Source organism: Asterias amurensis, chromosome 7 (genome assembly GCF_032118995.1).
Source record: "Asterias amurensis chromosome 7, ASM3211899v1".
NCBI classification, from domain to species: domain Eukaryota; kingdom Metazoa; phylum Echinodermata; class Asteroidea; order Forcipulatida; family Asteriidae; genus Asterias; species Asterias amurensis.
The window spans coordinates 23,242,193-23,263,347 of record NC_092654.1 but is presented as its reverse complement, the minus strand read 5'-3'; the positions used below and the strand labels follow the sequence as shown (position 1 = coordinate 23,263,347).

Sequence of the window (21,155 nt, the reverse complement as noted above, 5' to 3'; positions counted from 1 at the left end):
ACGACTAGCGTTCCATGTGACGGCGCGACCTTTCTTCGCAGACGACCTTTCACCGTATAGTCAGATTGTCGTTGATTAGAAGAATCTTTATTCGGTAAATAAAAGAAATATTGACTACTTAATATTCGGGCAACAGTTAACATTATAGGCCCTCGATGATGTCAAAACCATGGCTATGCTCTCAGCTTCGCTTCGGGCATAGTCATGGTTTTGACATCACCTCATTTGGCCTATAATTTTTAACTGTGCCCCTCATAGCAGTCAATTTTTCCATACTATCGCTGAAACTCCTGAGCGATTTCCATTATGTTCACGGAAATAATATACCCCGTATAGGAATACAAAATCTAATTCAATTTTTGCGGGTATAAAAGTGATGTGTTTTTCCATAATCATTATAACATGAAGTGGTTGTCAAAGTGAATTATCCAAAGCTGATGCAAAAGTTGATGTCTAAATGATGCTTAATTACTTCAGTTTGAGAAAACGGGTGAAGATTATAATTTTCGCCACGAGGTCAGTTTCTTGCAGTTGGTTTTGGTTTTAAGTTGCCTTTGTGTTTGTTTGTTTGTTTGTTTGTTTGTTTGTTTGTTTGTTTGGTTGGGGTGGGGTGTTTGTTTGTTTGTGGGCGTGTTTGATTGTTTGTTTGTTTATTATTTTGTATGGTTCTGAAAAAAATTACAACTAGCTCTTTCCGAGCAATCGATACAGTCAGGTGCCTGTGTATCATTTTTTTTTAAGCCATACGTGCATCTTCGACCGTGCCTCAACTAAGCCCCCCCCCCCCCCCCCCTCCCAGACCATTCCCAAAGCCAGCCGGACCGTCAACTTTTGTTTCCTACCTAATGCGGCCTCAGCCATTTGTCAAAAAGGCCTTCCTTGTTAAGTCATAATCATTATACCCTGAGCATTTCCATCATGAAAACTTTGGCATAATTTGTAGTGATTATGCCTGGGTGATGTTATCAGCCAATTAGCTCGTCTGCAATCCATTCATGGAATCAGAGGTCTGCGGTCTCACGGTCTAATGCCCCAGACGATCGCCCAGACAGGTCACAAGGTCAAAATGAATCCAGCCGTACTCAGTATGGCACCCTGACTCAAGCAAATCATTCACACATGATTACTAGCGGGGACAACACAGCAGCGCGTGTGGGTCACCTGACGATGGCTTGCAAGGCACGTTGAAAAAGTGTACATGCACCCTAAAAATAGCCGGTCAAAAAAACGAGTGAAAACCGAAGTGCTTTGTAGGATTTTGACATTTCACTCTATGCATTCAAGAGGAGAAGGCTCGTCACAGAGATGGCACGATTTATATTAACTCTCGTGAGACAGTAAGTTGATCAATTAACGTTTGCATGAACCCTGCCCTTGTGCCGCTTGACTGAGGCCTATCCTATTTCTATATAGCGGAGAGAAGGGCTTTTTGGGGGTGGGGGTGAGAGGCTGAAGCCTCGGCTAGCTGGGTTGGTGTGTGTCTGCATGCTCGCACTCTCATCATCCAAGTACTGAGCTGAGCAGATGCCAACACATGCATGTGTTGTATATCAGCTTGTGTGGGAAATTCTTAGCTGCACTGACCTATGCCTATTCAATAGCAATCATGTGTAAAAATATATATATATTAATGTAAAACCTTTTAATATAATTTAATTTTTTTTAAAGATGTAAATTGAACTTGAATGTTTCAATGTTTGCTTATATTATTTTAAAGTCTCTATTTTTGGATAACTTTCCACATGGCGCCACCACTTTTTTACTCTTTTTTACAAAAAGGGATATCTCATTGAGGTAAATTAGGTACTATATTATTTCATATCGAATGAAAAAGTGGTGGCGCCATACAGAAACTTTCCCTATTTTTTTTTGTACCGAAAGTGTCCAATAAGTGTAAAGCCATTGGACCTATTCTGTAAACAGTACAGCCCAAGGCCCACACTTCGTGTATCACAACTTACAATTTGCCCAGTCTGTCATTGAACCATCTGAATTTGCCCGTAACCTCAGTGTTATTATGGATTCATCATTGTGCATGAGTAGACATGTTGATAATGTTTGCAAAGGAGCTCTCATTGCTATTAGGAAAATATCACAAATTCGCCGCTACCTGGATGAACCTACTACTCTTCGTCTTGTTCATGCCTTCGTCACTACTAGACTTGATTCCTGCAATTCACTTCTGTATGGACTCCCCGATAAAGATCTTGCTAAAATTCAACGTGTACAGAACACTGCTGCTCGCCTTGTTTCTTGTCTGCCTCGTTCTCACCATATTACACCTGTACTAATGCAATTGCATTGGCTCCCGGTTAAGTTTAGAACAGTTTACAAAATTCTTCTGTTAACTTTCAAGGCTCAAACATGTCAATCTCCTGCGTATTTATCTGAACTTGTTCATCATTATTCCCCTACTCGGACTTTACGATCATCTCAACAGTCATTGCTTTCTGCTACTAGTGCTTCTTCCATTTTTTATGGCCACAGATCTTTTTCTTACGCCGCACCGTTTCTTTGGAATAGTCTTCCTGTGCATATTCGCCAAGCTAATACTTTACAATGTTTTAAGTCCTTGTTGAAAACTCATTTGTTTAAAGCTTCTTTTTTGTAGTTTGCCTATTTGTATCTTGTATCTTTCTCTAATTGTTTATTTTATTGTTTTCTTAAATGCGCTTAGAGGCTTTTGCATTAGGCGCTTTACAAATTATTAATTATTATTATTATATAAAATAACAAACCTGTGAAAATTTAGGCTCAATCAGTCATCGGTGTCGGGAGAAAATAACCCACCCTTGTATCCGCACGTTTCGCCGTGTCGTGTGTTTAAAATAAATCCGTAATTCTCAATATCAGAATTGATATTGTTTTACTGTTTTCTCAAAAAGTAAAGCATTGGACACTTTCGGTACAGAAACAAAAAAAAAGTTCACAGATTTACAAATACTTGCAGGGTTTACAGAAGGTAACGGTGAAAGACTTCTCTTTAAATATTATTCCATGAAATGCTTTACTTTTTGAGAAAACATTAAAACAATATCAATTCTCGATATCAAGAATTACAAATTTATTTTAAACACGTGTCATGACACGGCGAATTGTTCGGATACAAAGGTGGGTTTTCCCGTTATTTTCTCCCCACTTCGATGACGGATTGAGCCTAAATTTTCACATCACAGGTTTGTTATTTTATATATAGAAGTTGTGATAAACTAAGTGTGGGCCTTGGACAATACTGTTTACCGAAAGTGTCCAATGGCTTTAATCTTAGACCATTAATATTATTATTTAAGTGTGTCTTTGTCTTTAAACTTCGAACAGATGCAAACATTATTTACAACCTTGGACAGTCGTTGGAACTTTAAAGACACTGGACACTATTATTGGTTTATAACACACCTCTGGCTCGTTCTGTATTCTGGTTGGCTGAAACATGGTCACGTACGTGGGATGAACTAATATAGGCTAGTGATCGCGGGCGCTTGTTTTGTGGGAATAGTACCAGAGCGAGCAATAGTCTTTGACTATAGTGCAAAACAAAACTCCAAAACTCTTTTTTCTGTTCTTATTTTACATTTAAGACCGAGCTGTGTTATAAAACACATATTGACTGGCATAATTCGGTAACTAGTATACGTCTATTCCCCCTCGGATCTGCGAGTGACCAGAAGAGGGCCTATTTCCCTGACGTATACTAGTTACCTCGTTGCCAGTGTGTATAATATGGTCGCGACATGGTTACTTTTATTATTTACTCCGCTCACACTTTTATTTGAATTTCTCCCCAAAAAAGGATGAGCGGAGTTAATTAAGGAAGAATAATTAGCTGAGCGAGTTCAGAAAATAAGTTACTCTTTTTCCTCTTTAATTTTTTTATGTTTTACAGGAAAATGTTCATCCACTGCAGTAAACATTGTTAAACCTACAACCGTTACAACATAGTTGGTTATTTTGTACAAAACAAAAAGTTCCATTCAAAAATTTCCGATCCCTAGAACTAGTCAAATAAGAAAACAACTTAAAAAAACAAACAATTAGCTTTGACATCAGAAGCGGACGAAAAATACTTAAAGACAGCAACTTCAGGAAGATTATTTTTGAATATAATTCTTAAAAACTGCACACCTAATACCAAAGTAGTGAATTAGCATACAAGTTGGTTGGCTAAACATGGTTTTGTGCACACTAATTGCCAAGTAATATTGTGTAACAATTTTTTATTTAATTTTTTAGTTTCAAGAATCAACTGATTATACATTTTGTGCATACGACACTAGTTCAAAGTACATTCTGGTCAAACTTCTCCATAATACTGCTTTGGCGTGTTGCTTTTTATGTTACCTATCGTTTGTAAGCTGCCATAGTGAGTTATTGGAGCGTTAACTGGCCCTGCGTTTTGAGGCTGTGTGTGTACAACAGGCCTGATACTTCATGGAGGCAATTCATGTCTTTGGTCTCATTACCTTGGTGCCCCATGAAACATTCCAATAGAAAGTTACAATTTCCTCAGAGAGGTGCCCTTTACAAAGGAGAAAAAGCCTTGGTGCCCATGTCTTTGATCATGAACAAAGCATATAATATACAGGCTTTATTCCATGGTTCTGTACTTACCTCTGTAAAAGTTTGAAATTTGAACAGCCGTAGTACAGCTATTTGCATGCATTTGTATCACATTGATTCTTGTGTGAATTATAGAATCTATCAAAATTGAATGTAAAATACAATTTTACAAAATTCTACTTTTGTGCACAATAATGCAAACCCACATGTCCGGGTATAAATAGTAGTACACAGGTTTCAACATGAATGCAAGTTTCCACTAACGATTTGTGTACAAAGTTCTGTTTTATATGTATAAATCTAAAAAAAAATCAAAAAAATCGGACCTAGCATCTTTAAGCCAACCACGACAAATTGAATCTTAAACCACATAAACCTTATAACTAAACTAAATTAGGGTTGCCTTGCAATGTTTATTGAAGCATGGAGGAAGAAATTGAAGATTTAAACCAATCGAAAACATGCATGAGATATATTAACTGGGATCCCCCCAGGTATCTTGCGGTCTGAACCTCACTTTGTCAGTCTCAACTTATAACTTGCAAATGTGCCAGATGGCTCGTGGAGGGTTGTTTACTTGTCACATTTAATAGCCCAGAGCCAATGGAAGCACAAACCTTTCCATCTTTCTGGCACACGGGATTAACCTTAGGTAAACCGCATAAACCACAATGTCACTGTGGTTCGTTCTACCATGGTTCTACTCTGGCTGAGTCAATACGCTCCGGGTAATGAAGAGCTTTAAAACAGCTCAACAATTATTGCTAAATTGTGTACTTTTTGCAGTGCTCGATTTTGAAGTAAATTCCACGAGACAGCAAGGCTTGTAGCTAAAAATGTTCACTGGACCAGTATTTATTTTACAAGCTGGGGCAATTTCTCAAAGAGCCAAGATTGATCTTAACTGCAAATCAATCATAGTTGCTTAGTAAAGTGTGATGTCACAATACAAATCACTAACATTTGAACATCATTTCTTTCTGTTATATATACATAAAAACCAAAAGGAGAAAAAAGTGCCACAATTAAACTGTTTTTATAATACTTATGGGGTACAACTTTCTTAAATACTCATCTGAACTGAAAGATTTAAATCCGACTTAAAGTCAACATTTGAACATAGTATGTTTGTTAAGATGAGGTGAGGAGGTATTATTATTCAATCACACAAGACGGCTGAACTTGTCCAGTCATAAGTTTACAGGCCAAATGCAGGCCTGTGTGCTTCGTTTTTGAAAGGGCAAGGGCACCAGGGCATTTTCTCCTTGGTGAAGGGCACCCTGTATGAGGAAAATTGTAAATTTCTACTGAGCATTTCAAGGGCACCAAGGCAATGACCTTGGGGCATGGAGGAAATCGCCTTTGTTGCCTCCGTGAAGTATCAGGCCTGCGATGAAACAACACTGGCCTCGGGCCTGCAGTCCAGTGTTAATTTGGAGCCCTATGTCATGTTGACATTTCGCGTGAATCTATTCATAATTCATGGTTATCATCTTATGTTAACACCCTATAGCAGCTCCCTTGTCTAGCCTGCCAGGAAAAAAAAAAAAAAACGAAAAAAATACATAGGCCCCTAAACTGCAGCCAAGTGATAACAGCTGTGTGTACTTTCCATGGTCAAGTCAATGTGTTTAGTCCCCAAGATCAGCCTTAGGGGAAACCGTTGAAGGTCAGTGCCTCACGGTACTCCCTGAAGACCTAGTCAATATTACAAACATGTAATTAATACAGTGACATTTGTGTATGGTAATTTCCTAAATGGAGGCAATCTGATGGATGGCTGTAATGCTTTCATTGTTTTGACTACTCCATGTTTTGACATTGCATCACACATATAGTAGGAGTTGGGTTACTTCATAGACTAGAGCGAGGGTTTATTTTTATCTTGCGACCAACGTCCTCGGTTTATAGGGATTGGTTTTTATTGGCAGACTGCCAGAAAGTCTTGAGGCCCTGACTGCCTGAGGCTGTGAGGCTTATTGACTGGCGGTAGACTGTTGGTAAACATTGGCAGAAAAGGGAAGTGCTACTTACATTAGAAATACAAACGGTTTAGAAGGGGAAGTCCAGTTCGAAATATGTATCACCAGGTTTTACTTGACTTGCATTACAGAGATTATTATTTTGGTTTCTAGCAGTTCTGAAAATGGTATTTTGTAAAAAATTTAAGGAACACTTTTCCTTGGATCGGACGAGTTGCTCTATACAAAGCGTCTGTAACAGTTTGTTATAAAATGCATAAGAATAGTGGAATACAATGATCCACACAAATATGCCTCAAAATTGCGTGGTTTTCCTTTTACCTCATTACCTTTTACCGCAATTTCCAGGCAAATTTGTGTAGATAATTGTATTCTATACTTTTAAAACGTCTTTCTAATCATATGCATTTTATAACAAACGGTTACAAACGCTTTTCAAAGACCAACCCAACCGATCCAAGGCAACTTGTTCCTTTAATTGCTAACCTTTGGGGTGGGTGGTGGTGGGGGGGGGGGGGGTAGAAGGCTGAAAAGACAGTCCTCTTCAATAGCCTTCTTGAGGTACGGTGAACACTATAGGTGTGCACCGTTTCTGTTGGGTGTTTACAGACAATTTTCCAAAGCTCTCTTAAAAACACATCTTTTCAGATTGGCATTTGAACACATCTGTGAATTCTTTGATTGACTTTGACCTATGCCTTTTAATGTTATACAGAGAAAGTGCGCCTTACAAATGCTTTGTTATAATTATTATTACCATACCTCAAAATGGCTACTCTTTGTTTCCCTCAAAAATGAAAAATATAAAGCTCCTGACTAAAGAAAAAGTGCCATGTCTTCACTCAGAAGGAGTGAGTACAAGCCTGAGATGGACTGACAGATAGTATGTTTTTGTCTGTACTTTAAACAACTATAAAAAGATACATTTGTAAATAAGGAAGTGTACATTTTTTGGTAGGATTGACTATCAATCATTGATAACCAACCCATGCTATCTCTGCCATTTGCATGTTAGTTTTCAATAATGTCTGGTACAGTGATGCTTAAACCCGTGTTTCAACTTCAATTTCAATTCCTCAGTCGAGAGACAGTTGCTATGTCACATGGGTCGGGGTAATTATTTGTGTAATTCTGTAGAGGGTGAACACCCACACACAATGTGTATGGCATGATGGTATGGCTTTGCTCATCTGGCGGTTGCTATACAAAAGCCTGCCCGAACCACTGTGTGATGTGGTAACACTGTCTTGAGTCTGGTTAGACCAATTTGGAGTATTCACTTCCCCCTAATCAAGTCAATGTACCAGACATTATTCAAAATCCAAGTTACTCGCAAATGGCTGATTCGGTAGATTTCCCAGAACTCATGAAAGTACCGAGTACATGTACAGTATAGACATTCGAGGGGAAACAAATATTATATTCTTTGTTCCCGATGCAAAAATAACCTCTAATTTGAAGAACTTAGCACGTTGATATACTGTAGTTGGTCTGTCGAGACTATTCAATGTGTACAAGTACTTTAATTCCGACGACGTATCTGAAGCCCCACCCATTCAGGTAGGGGCTCCGATCCGAAGGTCACCTTTTAGGCTTAATGGGGTCAAGTACGCAGACAGTGAAGGTCTACAAGGTACCTACAAGGTCAGACAGGCGATTGGCCATCCTGTGCCAAGTGACGACCCCCACTGATTCTGTTTTTAAATTTCACTTGCATTAATTTGGAACGAGGGGGAGGGGGAAAAAGCGATGTAGGGTGTGTGCCTCTTCAGAATTAAAAAACAGGAAAAGAACTCCTAATTTCAGCTTTCCTTCCCCTGCCCATTCATGATATGTCCACCAGCCACTCCCCATAAATTGTTATGACTACCAACGCATTTGAATTTGAAAAAACATGTTTCACATCATCACCTTGCTTTATGGAGACCTTCAGTTCAAGGTTCACACGTGGGAGTGAATTACATCATGTGTTATCTATAATGGAAAATCTCTGTGGATTTTTAACTATAGTAATTCTATGTGAGATTTGAGGCATTGCACGGTGAGATATCAATGTATATTTGGTTTGCGGTAACGCCACATTTACTTGGGTATATTATGTTCTTTTGAGAACTTGTCTTGTTGTATTCTACTATCGCTAAGTAATGATGTAGCTCAAAGAGTGTTCTCTCCTATGTACAGTAGACTCGGTCCTTCCTAGTCAACATTTTGGCCACTCTGTTTTGATATGTCAGGGAGTTCTGGCATCATTTTCCCCAATTGTTTCCTGGCAATTTGTTTGTTGACCCATTGTCTTCTTTCAATTTTACAGAGTGAGTATACACTGTTATGGTTTAGGTCTATCAGGTGAGGTTTAGACCATGTGACACTGTGACATCACTTGTTTACAAAACGGCCACAGATCCTGAACTTCCAGCAGGCAGGCTTTATTCGTACACAGCACAATGCAAGAAAACATTACATTGCATTAAGGGAGGTTGCACTGCTTGATTTTATCAACTTTTGATATGAAGCAACGGAACACAAAATGCAAAGTTTCCCATATTATGAACAGCCAGTACAAACCTAATATCTGGGATTTTGTTTTAGGGGCGTCCCCATTGGTTTTGTACATGAAAGTGAAATGAGGCATCTTTACATTGTCAAAACACTCTCATCCCTTTTTGTTAATGTCTTCAGTTTCAATGAGTAGACACCCTCAATGCACACTTTAAATGAGTTGTGGAGCAGCTGTTTTCTAATATGTCTTTGTTTTCAGTTTTTTGTAGACATTGTGTTCACATGATGAAAACTGATTTTCTGTTTTTATAGTCGGCTGATTTGTCTAGCCACCGGCACTACAAGTAAAGCTAGCAAGCATTACCATCTTGGTTTTATGAATCCCTCATAATACTATCATGGAGAAGAGGTGGATTATGAGAGGGTTATTAGGAATGACATTAAACATTCTATAAGCCATGCAGTGATGCTTATCTGCTTTATTCATAATTGATGGTGGAACGTTTGTTTGTTTGTTTGTTTGTTTGTTTGTTTGTTTGTTTGTTTTTGTTTGTTTTTGTTTGTTTGTTTGTTTGTTTGTTTTTTGTTTGTTTGTTTGTTTGTTTGTTTGTTTGTTTGTTTGTTTGTTTGTTTGTTTGTTTGTTTGTTTGTTTGTTTGTTTGTTTGTTTGTTTGTTTGTTTGTTTGTTTGTTTGTTTGTTTAGATGATCTTCCTGTTAAGGGAACTCGTCAAACTCAAAGGGCATATAATCACAAAGCTGGCAACAGCCAATCTCATTGGTCTATGATTATACATTGCACAAAATCCACAAATTGTATTTTAGTTACAAGACGACAGTACTTATTCTATTCATTGTGAAGTCAGTGGTTAGCATGGGGGGGGGGGGGTTCGAACCCACAACCTTGTTATTGAAGTCTTGCAGTCTAACTGCTGGACCATGGCTGGACGAATTGGTAGTTTAGTACTTGTTGTTGAAGTCTATACCTTTTCCATGACTAATGTAATTGAGGAATTTTTGTGAGTAGCTTCACATTTAGGATATACACCCCTGCACACATTTAGACAAAAAGTTGTTTCTTTTTGGGGGGAGATGCATGCATTTAAAATGACTTGCACAATTGCGTGCCACTTTTAATTAGGTCCATATAAGAGGGAAACAAATTAAGAGTGTGACTTGGCAAATTAGCCAGACATTCTGTAAATATTAGATAAGTAAGAGGAGAAAATGATGAATGAAATAAGGCCACTAGACGCTCAAGGGCACCAAGCCCTGGCTAGGCTTGTCTCAAGGGGTTTATAGAGGGTTGATGAGGAATGCATGGTGGTTTAATCAAGGACTTAGGATCAGGCAAGAGGGGAAGAGGCTATCATTGGGTTCAAAGCACTTTTACCATTCCCTAGCGCTTTCTCTAATAAAAGTTCATCCTTCCAATTAACTTCCTTCAAAAATCTTCGCTAATTCACTGCATGGATCTAGATTGACTTGGTCGGTACAGCAAAGCTTGAATTTGGAGTTGGAGGGGGGGGGGGGGGGCTTCCACACAACCACATGGCTTGCTGGCCCAGAATGCTTCTTACAATACCATTATTAAATTAAAAGAAAGCTGCGTAACCCAGTTTAATATACATTAAGGTTAATTGTGACAAGCGCTCCAAGACATTAGAGAAGATTTAGCTCATTTTTACTTAGTGGTATTGAGTATACTTCATTATGTCATTACTCAATACAATTGAATGGTATTTCATCAAAACAAAGCCAACATTTTTAGGTGCATTTGTCATTTGTATTTTATTCTTTTTGTACACCTGGGCTGTGACATTAGTATTCATTTAAAAATATACAAGACTGCCGGACTTGTCTGGTCAACGGTTCATTATAAAATGTTAACCCTGTACAGCAAAGTCTAAAAATGACCAAATTTACCATGCTTGATTGAGGACATGTGCTTGTTGATTGTCTCTTTGATTCAACAGGTTTGGGACAGTATAAAACTTGTTAGGAAGTTTTTCAAACAAGTACTGTGGTTGTGTCAGTAAAGGCACAAACTAAAACAACAAGAAAGTAGGACAAACCTTTGCAACTGTTTACGGCTGCTATCTATAATGGGTTAGGCACAGTCTTATCAACGGCAAACAAAATTCAAGAAGGTTTCAAGTGAGTGAGCTTATCAGAAGCGGTAAAACTTTAGAAATAGTGTGATTAAATTTGACAAACATTTGTGATTAAATATGATGATGTCAGATTAAAGCCATTGGACCCTTTCGGTACAGAAAAAAAAGGTTCACAGTTTTACAAATAACTTACAGGGTTTATAGAAGGTAGTGGTGAAAGACTTCTCTTGAAATATTATTCTCTTTTTGAGAAAACAGTAAAACAATATCAATTCTCGATATCGAGAATTATGGATTTATTTTAAACACATGTCATGACACTGCCAAACGTGCGGATACAAGGGTGGGTTTTCCCGTTATTTTCTCCCGACTCCGACGTCCAATTGAGCCTAAATTTTCACAGGTTTGTTATTTTATGAAGTTGTGATACACGAAGTGTGGGCCTTGGACAATACTGTTTACCGAAAGGGTCCAATGGCTTTAAAACCCTTCTGTCTGGATTTTGTTCTGAATTTGTTGTTTTGTTTGTTTTTAAATTTCAGCGGTCAGACGATTTACAACCAAGATGGTATCATACAAGGTAAGCTTAATGTTTGTGAAAGACATTTTTATTTTGTTTATCATCAGCAAAATTATCAAACATTATGATGTAGTTGTGTTTGTATACATATATCATATTGCACAACAGGAAAATAATGTAGAGATTCTATTTAAAGGCAGTGGACACTATTGGTAATTACTCAAAATAATTATTAGCATAAAACCTCTCTTGGGGATGAGTAATGGGGAGCTGCTGATGGTATAAAACATTGTGAGAAACGACTCCCTCTGAAGTAGTATAGTTTTCGAGAAAGAAGTAATTTTCCACGAATTTGATTTCGAGACCTCAGATTAAGAATTTGAGGGTATCAAAATCAAGCATATGAAAGCACACAACTTCGTGTGACAAGGGTGTTTTTTCTTTCATTATTATCTCGCAACTTTGACGACTGATTGAGCTCAAATTTTCATAGGTTTGTTATTTTATGCATATGTTGAGATACACCAAGTGAGAAGACTGGTCTTTGACAATTACCAATAGTGTTCAGTGTCTTTAATATTCAATCTTGTATTTTGATATCATAAGGAATTTGCCAGTCCCACCATGAACTGTTGAACACTTTTTACAGTTCTGTACAAAAAAAGATGTGAGCTTTATTTTGGTATTAAACAAATAATATTTTGGAAAGTAGTACTTTTGAAACTTTAACTGCGATTTTGTTTAATCACTGAAATCTGGCTGTGGAGCACGATACATTGGTTGGTGGTGCACCTGACGAAATTATTTAATTAGACAAAATATTTTTGAGAAAATAGAATTAGCTGTTGCAACCAACTTACCAACCGCTGGTATAAATGGGGAAAAAAAATTCATGGCCTGATGTTTCGACTCTTACAGAGTCTTTCTCGCATGTTAAAATGTACTTTTTGAATATATTTTTTGTTCTAAACAACTTGTTCTTTGTTCTTGAATGAGACGCTTCAGAGGTATTAATACAGAATAACTGTCTGAATAAGTTTCTGTTTTTTCTGAATAAGGAAGTGCAAGCAATGTGAAACAGTTTTATTAGACACAAACCATGTGGCTAATCTCACTTGACTAATGGGATGTGGTTAAGTTATAAGAACAGTCTGCCAAACTCTTGTCTTCTTCTGGAGACAATGGGAGAGACAAAAACAGTTGAGAAAACCACCATGATGAATAATTCTTTCTTGATAGTGAAACCCCATGGTTTACCAATTCCCAGAAATCAAGATGCAGTCATCTTTCTTTTTCCCCATTTACCTACATACATGTAGTTAACCAAACTACGGCCCTTTTTAATTCATGGCTTCAGCTTTGGCTCTGGCTTGGGCTCTGGCTTGCTGGCTCAAGCTTAGGCTCTGGCTTGAGCTCCGGCTTGGGCTCCAGCTTTGGCTCTGGCTTGGGCTTGGGCTTTGGCTAGGACTCTGGCTTCGGCTTGGGCTCCGGCTTGTGCTCCAGCTTGGGCTCTGGCTTGGGCTCTGGCTTGCTGGCTCCAGCTTGGGCTTCGGCTTGGACTTCGGCTTGGGCTCTGGCTTTGGCTTGGGCTCCGGCTTGTCCTCCAGCCTGGGCTCTGGCTTGGGCTCCGGCTTGGGCTCCGGCTTGTGCTCCAGCTTGGGCTCTTGCTTGGGCTCTGGCTTGCTGGCTCAAGCTTGGGCTCTGGCTTGAGCTCCAGCTTGGGCTCTGGCTTGGGCTCCGGCTTGTGCTTCAGCTGGGGTTTTGGCCCGGGCCTTGTCTGCCTGATTGGTTCTCAAAAGGGGCATATGGCTGTGAGGGTAAATAAGAAATAAGAAGTAACTTCGAATTGTATTTGTGTCAAAAGTCACTTTGGTAATTTCCTTACAATGAAAAATTTTTTGGCATGCCAAAAGGTCAAATGGACGTACCATTATCTGAGGAGGGGAGGAAACAGGTCTGGTTGCTAGGCAAGGCATTGCAACATCATCGATTCTCAAAAATCTTCGCCAGTGATCTGCAAAGAGCTTCAGAGGTGAATATGGAAATCCCACATTGTAGTCAGGGATTGGACATAAACGCTGGCCAGTGATTTTAGCTTCAGGCCAGTAAACTCAGCATGGGATAAGTCTGATGGTCTTGTGTTTTTCAATTGACTAAAGATACCTCACTGTGTAAATACCTTTTCAATCTTTACGCTTACTTCATACCATAAGACAAATTTTATGAGATAAAATGAGAAGTGCGTTATGTTATGATGGGAAGGCCAACGTGCACAAATTTGCAGTAACTGTATAAGTAACTTTAAAAAAAACTTGTGAAACTGGGATTAGAGCGGCCCAATGCAATTTTAACTCGTTTAGTTCGCTTTGATCTCTGCCCAGATTGAGGTTTTTAGTAAACAGTTAATTCAATGGATATTTTCTCTTCCAGACCGCTCAAGCTGTTGTTGACCTCGGAACAGTTGAAAGGCCAAAGGTCATCACAGATCCTAGGTTAAGAGAAAGGGTAAGGAAGGAATTCACCATCGATAATGGTTCACTATTTTTTTTTTTTTTTTTTTTACATTGCTCTTGTTTGAATTGCAATTGCACTTGTTTATTTATAAAGGCACTACATCTGAATCGAGGTATGGCTGTGGCTAATGGCATAGCAGTGTAATGATCGAGCCAGAGCCAAAGCTGTTAAATTGTTTGCTGGAACTCAAGACAAGAAAGTCAACCACGTCACCCTAATGCTAAAATTGTTTCTTTGGCCCCAAATCAATCATAGGACCCATTTTCTCCTGTTCTGAAACATTGATTTATAACTGGTTACCATTAGTTGTCTGGTCTCCTCCATCCAAACAAACCAACCCACATGACAACATATCATTTGATAAGTTTCTACTCATTATGACAATAAACTGTCCTCATCACTTGGTGACGCAGCTTTCTCAGCTGCAGAGCCAAAAGCTCTGCAACTCTCTGCCCTCGGAAACTGGCCTAACTGCCCGCCACTGCATTCAAAACTAGTCTGAAATCACTCCTGATCAAATCTGGGCCCAATTTCATAGAGCTGCTTTAAAAGCACAAAATGTTGCTAATAAGCACAACAACAGTCTCCTGACGATGACTAGAGCAAGCTAGTCGAAACGTTAAGACCAATTTCAGAACTGACTCCGCGGCAGTACAGTTATTACGATCCTATAAGCTAAAGTAGTAGTCCAGCCTAATTTCTATACCATCCGCCTTGGTAATAGTTAAAAAGCAGGACAGTTCTTTTCAGAACTGAGAACTCTCCCGAACCTCCGATTATCTACTCCACAGCAGTAGAATAAACAAGACAGTTTCCCTAAGAACAACTCTACCTGGCAAGTAGATACACACATGGTGTTACCGCAAACCAAATATACAAGCACAACAACATTACGTTTACCAAAATAAGTTTACCAGTTAAAGCATTATCACACCTGAACAATTTGTGACTGGTATCCTGCTTATGTTTGCTTAGCACAATAATTTTCTGCTTAATAAAGCAGCTCTATGAAATTGGGCCCAACATGTCCGCCGCTTTTTTATGATTATTTGGCAAAGTCTTATCTGTGATACTTTTTTCTTCTCTCTCTATAATCGCTTCCAGGGTTATGGACGATTGGAAGGAATACCCGTCAAAGAGTACCAGGGACACGCCAAGAGGCAGAAGAAGAGAATTGAGTTTACACCCGAAGGTGGAGAAACTATTGAACAAGTTAGTGAAATACATGTTAACCCTTCAGTCCATGCATGGAAATAATAATATTAATTACCCTTGTTATATAGCGCATATCATCGTGATGAGGTTCCTGTGTACAGTCAGTGTTTTCCTACACCATTGTAATGTGGTGGTTAACATGGTGCTGTGGTGCAATATGCAGCCAATCAAAACAGGAACAGCGAGGCTTCTTTGACGAGCATTCACAGCAGACATATTTTTTCTACTTAAGTCTGATTTACAATTTGCTTGCCCTTAGAAAACAAAAAAGAAAGCCTGGAAGTCTTATATAGTTTACCTGCCCTTGTATTCAATAAAATGTTTCTACTTTTTCCTGAAGAGCCAATTATCATACCTGCTTCAGTCACTGTACCGCCTGAAACTGCCTGAGATTGGTTTTCAGTTCCTACATGTTTACTGGGTTTCCCTATTTGGGGTTTTCCTCCCACATCTTAAACTGACATTTCTTCATCTTCTTCTCTACACATGTATCTTCATGTCTTAGGGTTCGAAATTTTTAAGGGTGTTTTGGTTTCATTACCAGAAAGCTATAACATTTTTAGTATTAACAATATTTGTCCCACATCATGGATCATGATGTCAAAATCTCAGTGTTTCTGTTGAAACATTTTTATGTTAAAATCCCCAGAAAAAAAAACAATTTAATTTTATCTTGTAACATCAGTGAAATTAGAGAACTAAGAAAGGCTTTTTTTCCCATCATTATGTTGGAGTAGTCTGATTGCATAGTATGCATTTAATTCTGATGTGTGTTTTTTTGTTTTGTTACTTAGGTTAAGAGCCGAGCTGTTGATTTCTTCAAAGACCTGTGTGACGACTTTTTAGAAGGCAATGCACTTCTTACCCCTCCAGAAAAATGTATACCAGCAAAACACCCCCGCCAGGCCGATGATGGCTCCAACCCACCAGATATAGTGCACACAAATCCGGGATCTTCCATTGCACAATCAGAGTTGAGTGCTTCCTTTGAAAAGGACAGTCCGCCAGTAGAATTTAGCGTAGGCGATGACGAAGAGGCAACGAGTGAAACCGCTGAGCCAATCAAAAGCTGCGAGCTTAGCAGCGAAGATTTGGCAACGGAGGAACAAACAACTCAAGCCAAGAAGGCTGCAAAGAGTGGAGGAGGGGAAGGTCCTCATTTTCATAAACACTTGTCATCTCGCAGTAATCAGTACGCCCCCAACGTGACCCTATCAAACTCTCCCATGCATGCAGGAGGGGGCGAGTTGTCTGAGGGCGCTATTGAGATATCATACTCCGACGGTAGCCTGGGAAGTCAGGGAACCGATGATTTTGACGACGACATTGATTTGGATGGCATGGCAGCGGATGTCTTGGTGGTCGCGCATGGCGTGCTCATCCGAGAACTGATGAAGTATTTCATCGACGAGCTAAACTGCTTCATACCCAAGGGTCAGAATTTGGCCAATCGAGTTACTTTTAACACCGGAATGTCGCGGTTTCAGGTTGACCTTCTAGACGGGTTCCCAAAGATGGAATGTTTAAGCATTCATCAGATTGATCATTTGCATCAACCTTAACTATAGCATCAATAATCGCTCAAAGTCAGGGGGCACATCAGGGAGTTTAAACTTAGGAAGCGTCTCAAAATTTGGGCATGTTCTAGGTGCAGAGAAAGCGTTCCCGCTGACACCTTCCCCATCAGCCAATGGACCTCCAGAACATTGGGCTGTACTGTGCAATGTGCCGAACTTAAGGAACAACCCTACACGAGAGAATATTATGCGCATTAGTAATTGAAAGGTTACAAGAGACCAGATAAGAATGTTTCAACCGTTCAAACTTTTGAGAAGCTCCCTTACTAGAAAATGGGCATTCCCTTCAGGAAATGAGAGGTATTCTTCTGTTTCCCCAGGCCCTTTTTTGAGCGCTGTTTTTAAATATAGCAGTCGTTGGGAAAAATTAATCAGTCAAAGAAAAAACAGTATTACATACATTTTAATTATTCATAAAAATATGAACATTTTTTTAAATAAATGTTTTTTGATATATATTTTATTTCCAGAGTTCATTTCAAACACAAACAAAACAAATTCCTCATGAACTGTACCCCAATGTCATTTTTTATTATTTTTTTATTTAGTATTTTATTTTTATTATTTTTAGTATTTTATGAGGGGTAAACCTTCTGATGACTTTTGCCTGTAAATAACCGTTCCAAACTACCTCATTACGTTTGCTTAAGTTCTAATGAAAGTTTTGTTCATTACCTTTTGGGTTTATTAAAAGAAACATTACTACACATTATACTCAGTGCCTTAATGTTTATACCTGTATATACCTATTTAAAGAATGAAATTTAAGCATGCAAAGAGATGTTATGTACAAAGAAGATGGGTGGGCGTCCCATTAAGAGAAAATGCTGCATTGTACGGAAAAAAAGTATGGCTCTTTATCGTGCAGTAGGCTTTTAAAGGTAGGGTTATAGATTGTTTTTTGTCCACGTTATACTGATTCATTGTCAATATTATGAAGAAATATACAAAAAAGTCACATTTCGATTACAGTGTCTATTTGCTGAGAGATCAGAAAAAAATGTATTTGGTTTGTGGTTACACCATGTGTGTGTCTATTTGCCAGGTAGAATTTGTTCTTTAGAGAACTGTCTTACTTTATTTTCTACTACAGCCACAGAGTAGATTTTTTTGGAGACTTATCAGTTCTGTCCATCCTCGTTTGGCAAGGTGTTAGCGGGAACAAACCGCATCTCTGGCTGCAATGTTCACGTCCAGACACCGACCCTCAGAAACCTGAGAAATTATTCAGGAATAAATCCTTTCCCAGATTAAAATGATTATAAGTGGAAAGTTATCTAAACCATATTACTTGGAAGGGAATCCTTTCTCAACAAAAATTCATACAATCAAGTAATCATACAAAGTAAGTTTTTATGGTCATTCAATTTCTGAGTATATGACAATCTATGACCCTACCTTTAAGTCATGTTCCCGTCCTGCAATAACAATAATGATAGGTAACTTTTGTTATGTGAGATGGTACCAGACTCTTCCACCTTCAAGCCTCGTTATAGTTCCAATGTAATTAGAGGAATCAAAGTCGAGCTGCGCCATGATAAGTGTCCGTTTTTGTTTACAGAGGAACCTTTTTTTGCATGCAGTACGCATGTTTGAAGACTTATTAGAAAGATTCTCTTTTGAAGTCATTTCTTTATTCTTTACCCTGCTACATTATTGATCCTAGTCCATATTTTATGTTCATGAGCAAAATTTGAATAGTTTTTATATATTTTTTTTCTTCATTTTTTTGTAATTATTGTCATTTTTAGAATTATTCTATTTTATTTATTATTTGTTGTTTTTATCACTAATATCATTATGGTTGATAATTGTTAATTTTTCAAACCCAAGTATTTGCTTCTTATGGGACCAAAGAGGTGACCTGTTCTTGTTGAAAGCTTAGCTGGAGGAAAAATCTATCTCCTATATCACACATTTGATATTTGTTTTTTAAATGTCATCCGAACGTGACAATTACTTGTGCAAAGGTAAACGGAAACCATAGCAACATAGGATCAGGCATTTGATTGTTCAAATCCTCGCACTGATGTCAATAACATACAATTAAAAAAAAAAAGTTAAAGACAGTGGACACTACTGGTAATTGTTAAAGAACAGTCTTCTCACTTGGTGTATCTCAACATACAAAAAACACCCTGGTCACACTAAGTTGTGTGCTTTTGGATGCTTGATTTCGTGACCTCAATTCTAAATCTGAGGTCTCAAAATCAAATTTGTGGAAAATTACTTCTTTCTCGAAAACGACGTCACTTCAGAGGGAGCTGTTTCTCACAATGCTTTATACTATCAACCTCTCCCCATTACTCATTACCAAGTGAGGTTTTATGCTAATAATTATTTTAAGGAATTACCAATAGTGTCCACTGCCTTTAAATGGTAAAAAATGAAGTTAAACATTTCTGTAGATGAATTCATGTTTTGCAAAATCAATTGTTTACAGGGTCAGCTTTCAAAATGAATTGTTTACAGGGTCAGTTTCTCAATACATTGGTCTGGACAACATCAAAACATATTCCAAGTATCGTTGAATTTCACAACTAGCTGTTTCTTCAAAAATTAATTAGATGTGACACAAAAAAATCTTTTTGTTCCAAATATACCAGGAATAGTATATTTCATTCATCAATTTATTGATATACCTCGTCTAAAAAGTTTGGAATTATTATTTTGTTTTTTACATGACCCAGTTTCATAGAGCTGCTTAACCAGATAATATTGCTTAAAAAAGGCTTCAGCTAAGTACAATTAAGCATGATACCAGTCAAAGATAGTGTATGTGATATGGTGTTTTGGCTGGTAACCTTCTCCTGGTAAGCAATATTCTGTAATGCTTAGCTTCTTTCTAGGCCCTGCAGTATAGCATGTAAATCTGTCTTTATGAGAGGGTCACAGAAAAACTTAATCCAGATAGCATAACATTCGGACCATAAGCTTTGCGAATTGATTTTCACGGCATTCGGCTTATAGTTTGAAAAGTAAAGTAGGCGCCAAATAACCTACAAATCAGATTAAACATCTTTTTTTTTGTGTGAAATTTCAAAACAATCTCAATTCATTAATATCAACAATCCAGATGAACTTATTTAATAATCTCATTGAAATTTAAACAGTAAACTTTGTCATCTTGCCAAGTTCAATTGTTTTATGAGAATCCTGATGTCACCCGAGCACACTTTTTAAAGTCAGTATTTGTTACATTCTTTGACATCAAATGTGCCTCTTGTATTTATGTAAAAAAATATTAATAATGAAATTTTACCTCATACTATTACCTCATAATTTATGTATGATACAAAATGCTACTTATCTCATAAGATAATCAGAATAGCTACTTTAGTTAAATTTACCAGTAGTATTTGTAGTACACTGAAGTTCTGTCTGAGACCCGAGTAAATTATGATTCTGAGGAAAATTCCTTCAATCCTCTTCCATATTGTATAAGAAACATTACTCTAGCCATATCAAAATTGGTGGATTTAGCTACGATTTAGCTACGATTTCACTAGGGCTCGATTTCATTGTGTAGGCAAACAGAAATGTGCTTAGCACAGAAAAATCTTGCTTAGCAGAAACAGGTTACCAGCCAAAATACCATATAATGTATATTGTTTGTGACTGGTTCCCTGGAAATATTTGCTTAGCAGAAAAAAAATTCACTGCTTTGTGAAATTGGACATCTTTGAGAAAACATTGGTAGCATGTTTGAAATTATTGCATTGGGCTTCTGGCAGACACCTCAAAAACAATTTAATTTGCATGAATTATTCAAATGTATGTTAATTCTTGTTGGAAATGGACTTATTCTCAGGGTGATTATTGGTACTTTTGTTACTTGTGTTGATGTGATCTTTTGTGTACTGTAAATAAGTGCATAACTTTGCACAAAATACTATAGTTATTATTTTATGGCAAATCTTTCTTGAAATAAACTCTTGTCTTTTTCTCTGTAATTTTTACCAACATCTCATAAAAACTCTGAACACTAAGACTCAATGTAGTTGAGAAGTTTTAATCATGTAGTAAAAACGATCAGTGTATGGGATTTTTTTGTAATCGTTCAATATCGCCTTAAACCCTCTGAAATTGGAGCGGTCCAGAGTCGATATTTTTGCATGCATGTGTTTGTTTAACTGAGTCATGTTTGGCAATGCATGATCTTATTGAATAGAGAAAGAA

General features: G+C 37.8%; 1 protein-coding gene across 1 annotated transcript; it reads left to right on the top strand.

Moving 5' to 3' along the window:
* Positions 1 to 1,211: 1,211 nt before the first annotated feature.
* Positions 1,212 to 21,155, top strand: LOC139940017 (fructose-2,6-bisphosphatase TIGAR-like). Its single transcript, XM_071936209.1, has 6 exons — positions 1,212 to 1,337; positions 11,693 to 11,730; positions 13,584 to 13,702; positions 14,101 to 14,175; positions 15,289 to 15,396; positions 16,194 to 21,155. Exons 1-6 carry the CDS (start codon positions 1,306 to 1,308, stop codon positions 16,959 to 16,961), a joined length of 1,140 nt encoding a protein of 379 aa, XP_071792310.1. The 5' UTR covers positions 1,212 to 1,305; the 3' UTR covers positions 16,962 to 21,155.

What these genes read in the sequence shown, in the direction of transcription:
- LOC139940017 (XM_071936209.1), top strand. Translation starts at nt 1,306, where the DNA reads ATGGCACGATTTATATTAACTCTCGTGAGACA. An exon ending in CCAAGATGGTATCATACAAG is followed by an intron (nt 11,731 to 13,583) that starts GTAAGCTTAATG and finishes GCATGCCAAAAG; the next exon opens with GTCAAATGGACGTACCATTA. An exon ending in ATCCTAGGTTAAGAGAAAGG is followed by an intron (nt 14,176 to 15,288) that starts GTAAGGAAGGAA and finishes AATCGCTTCCAG; the next exon opens with GGTTATGGACGATTGGAAGG.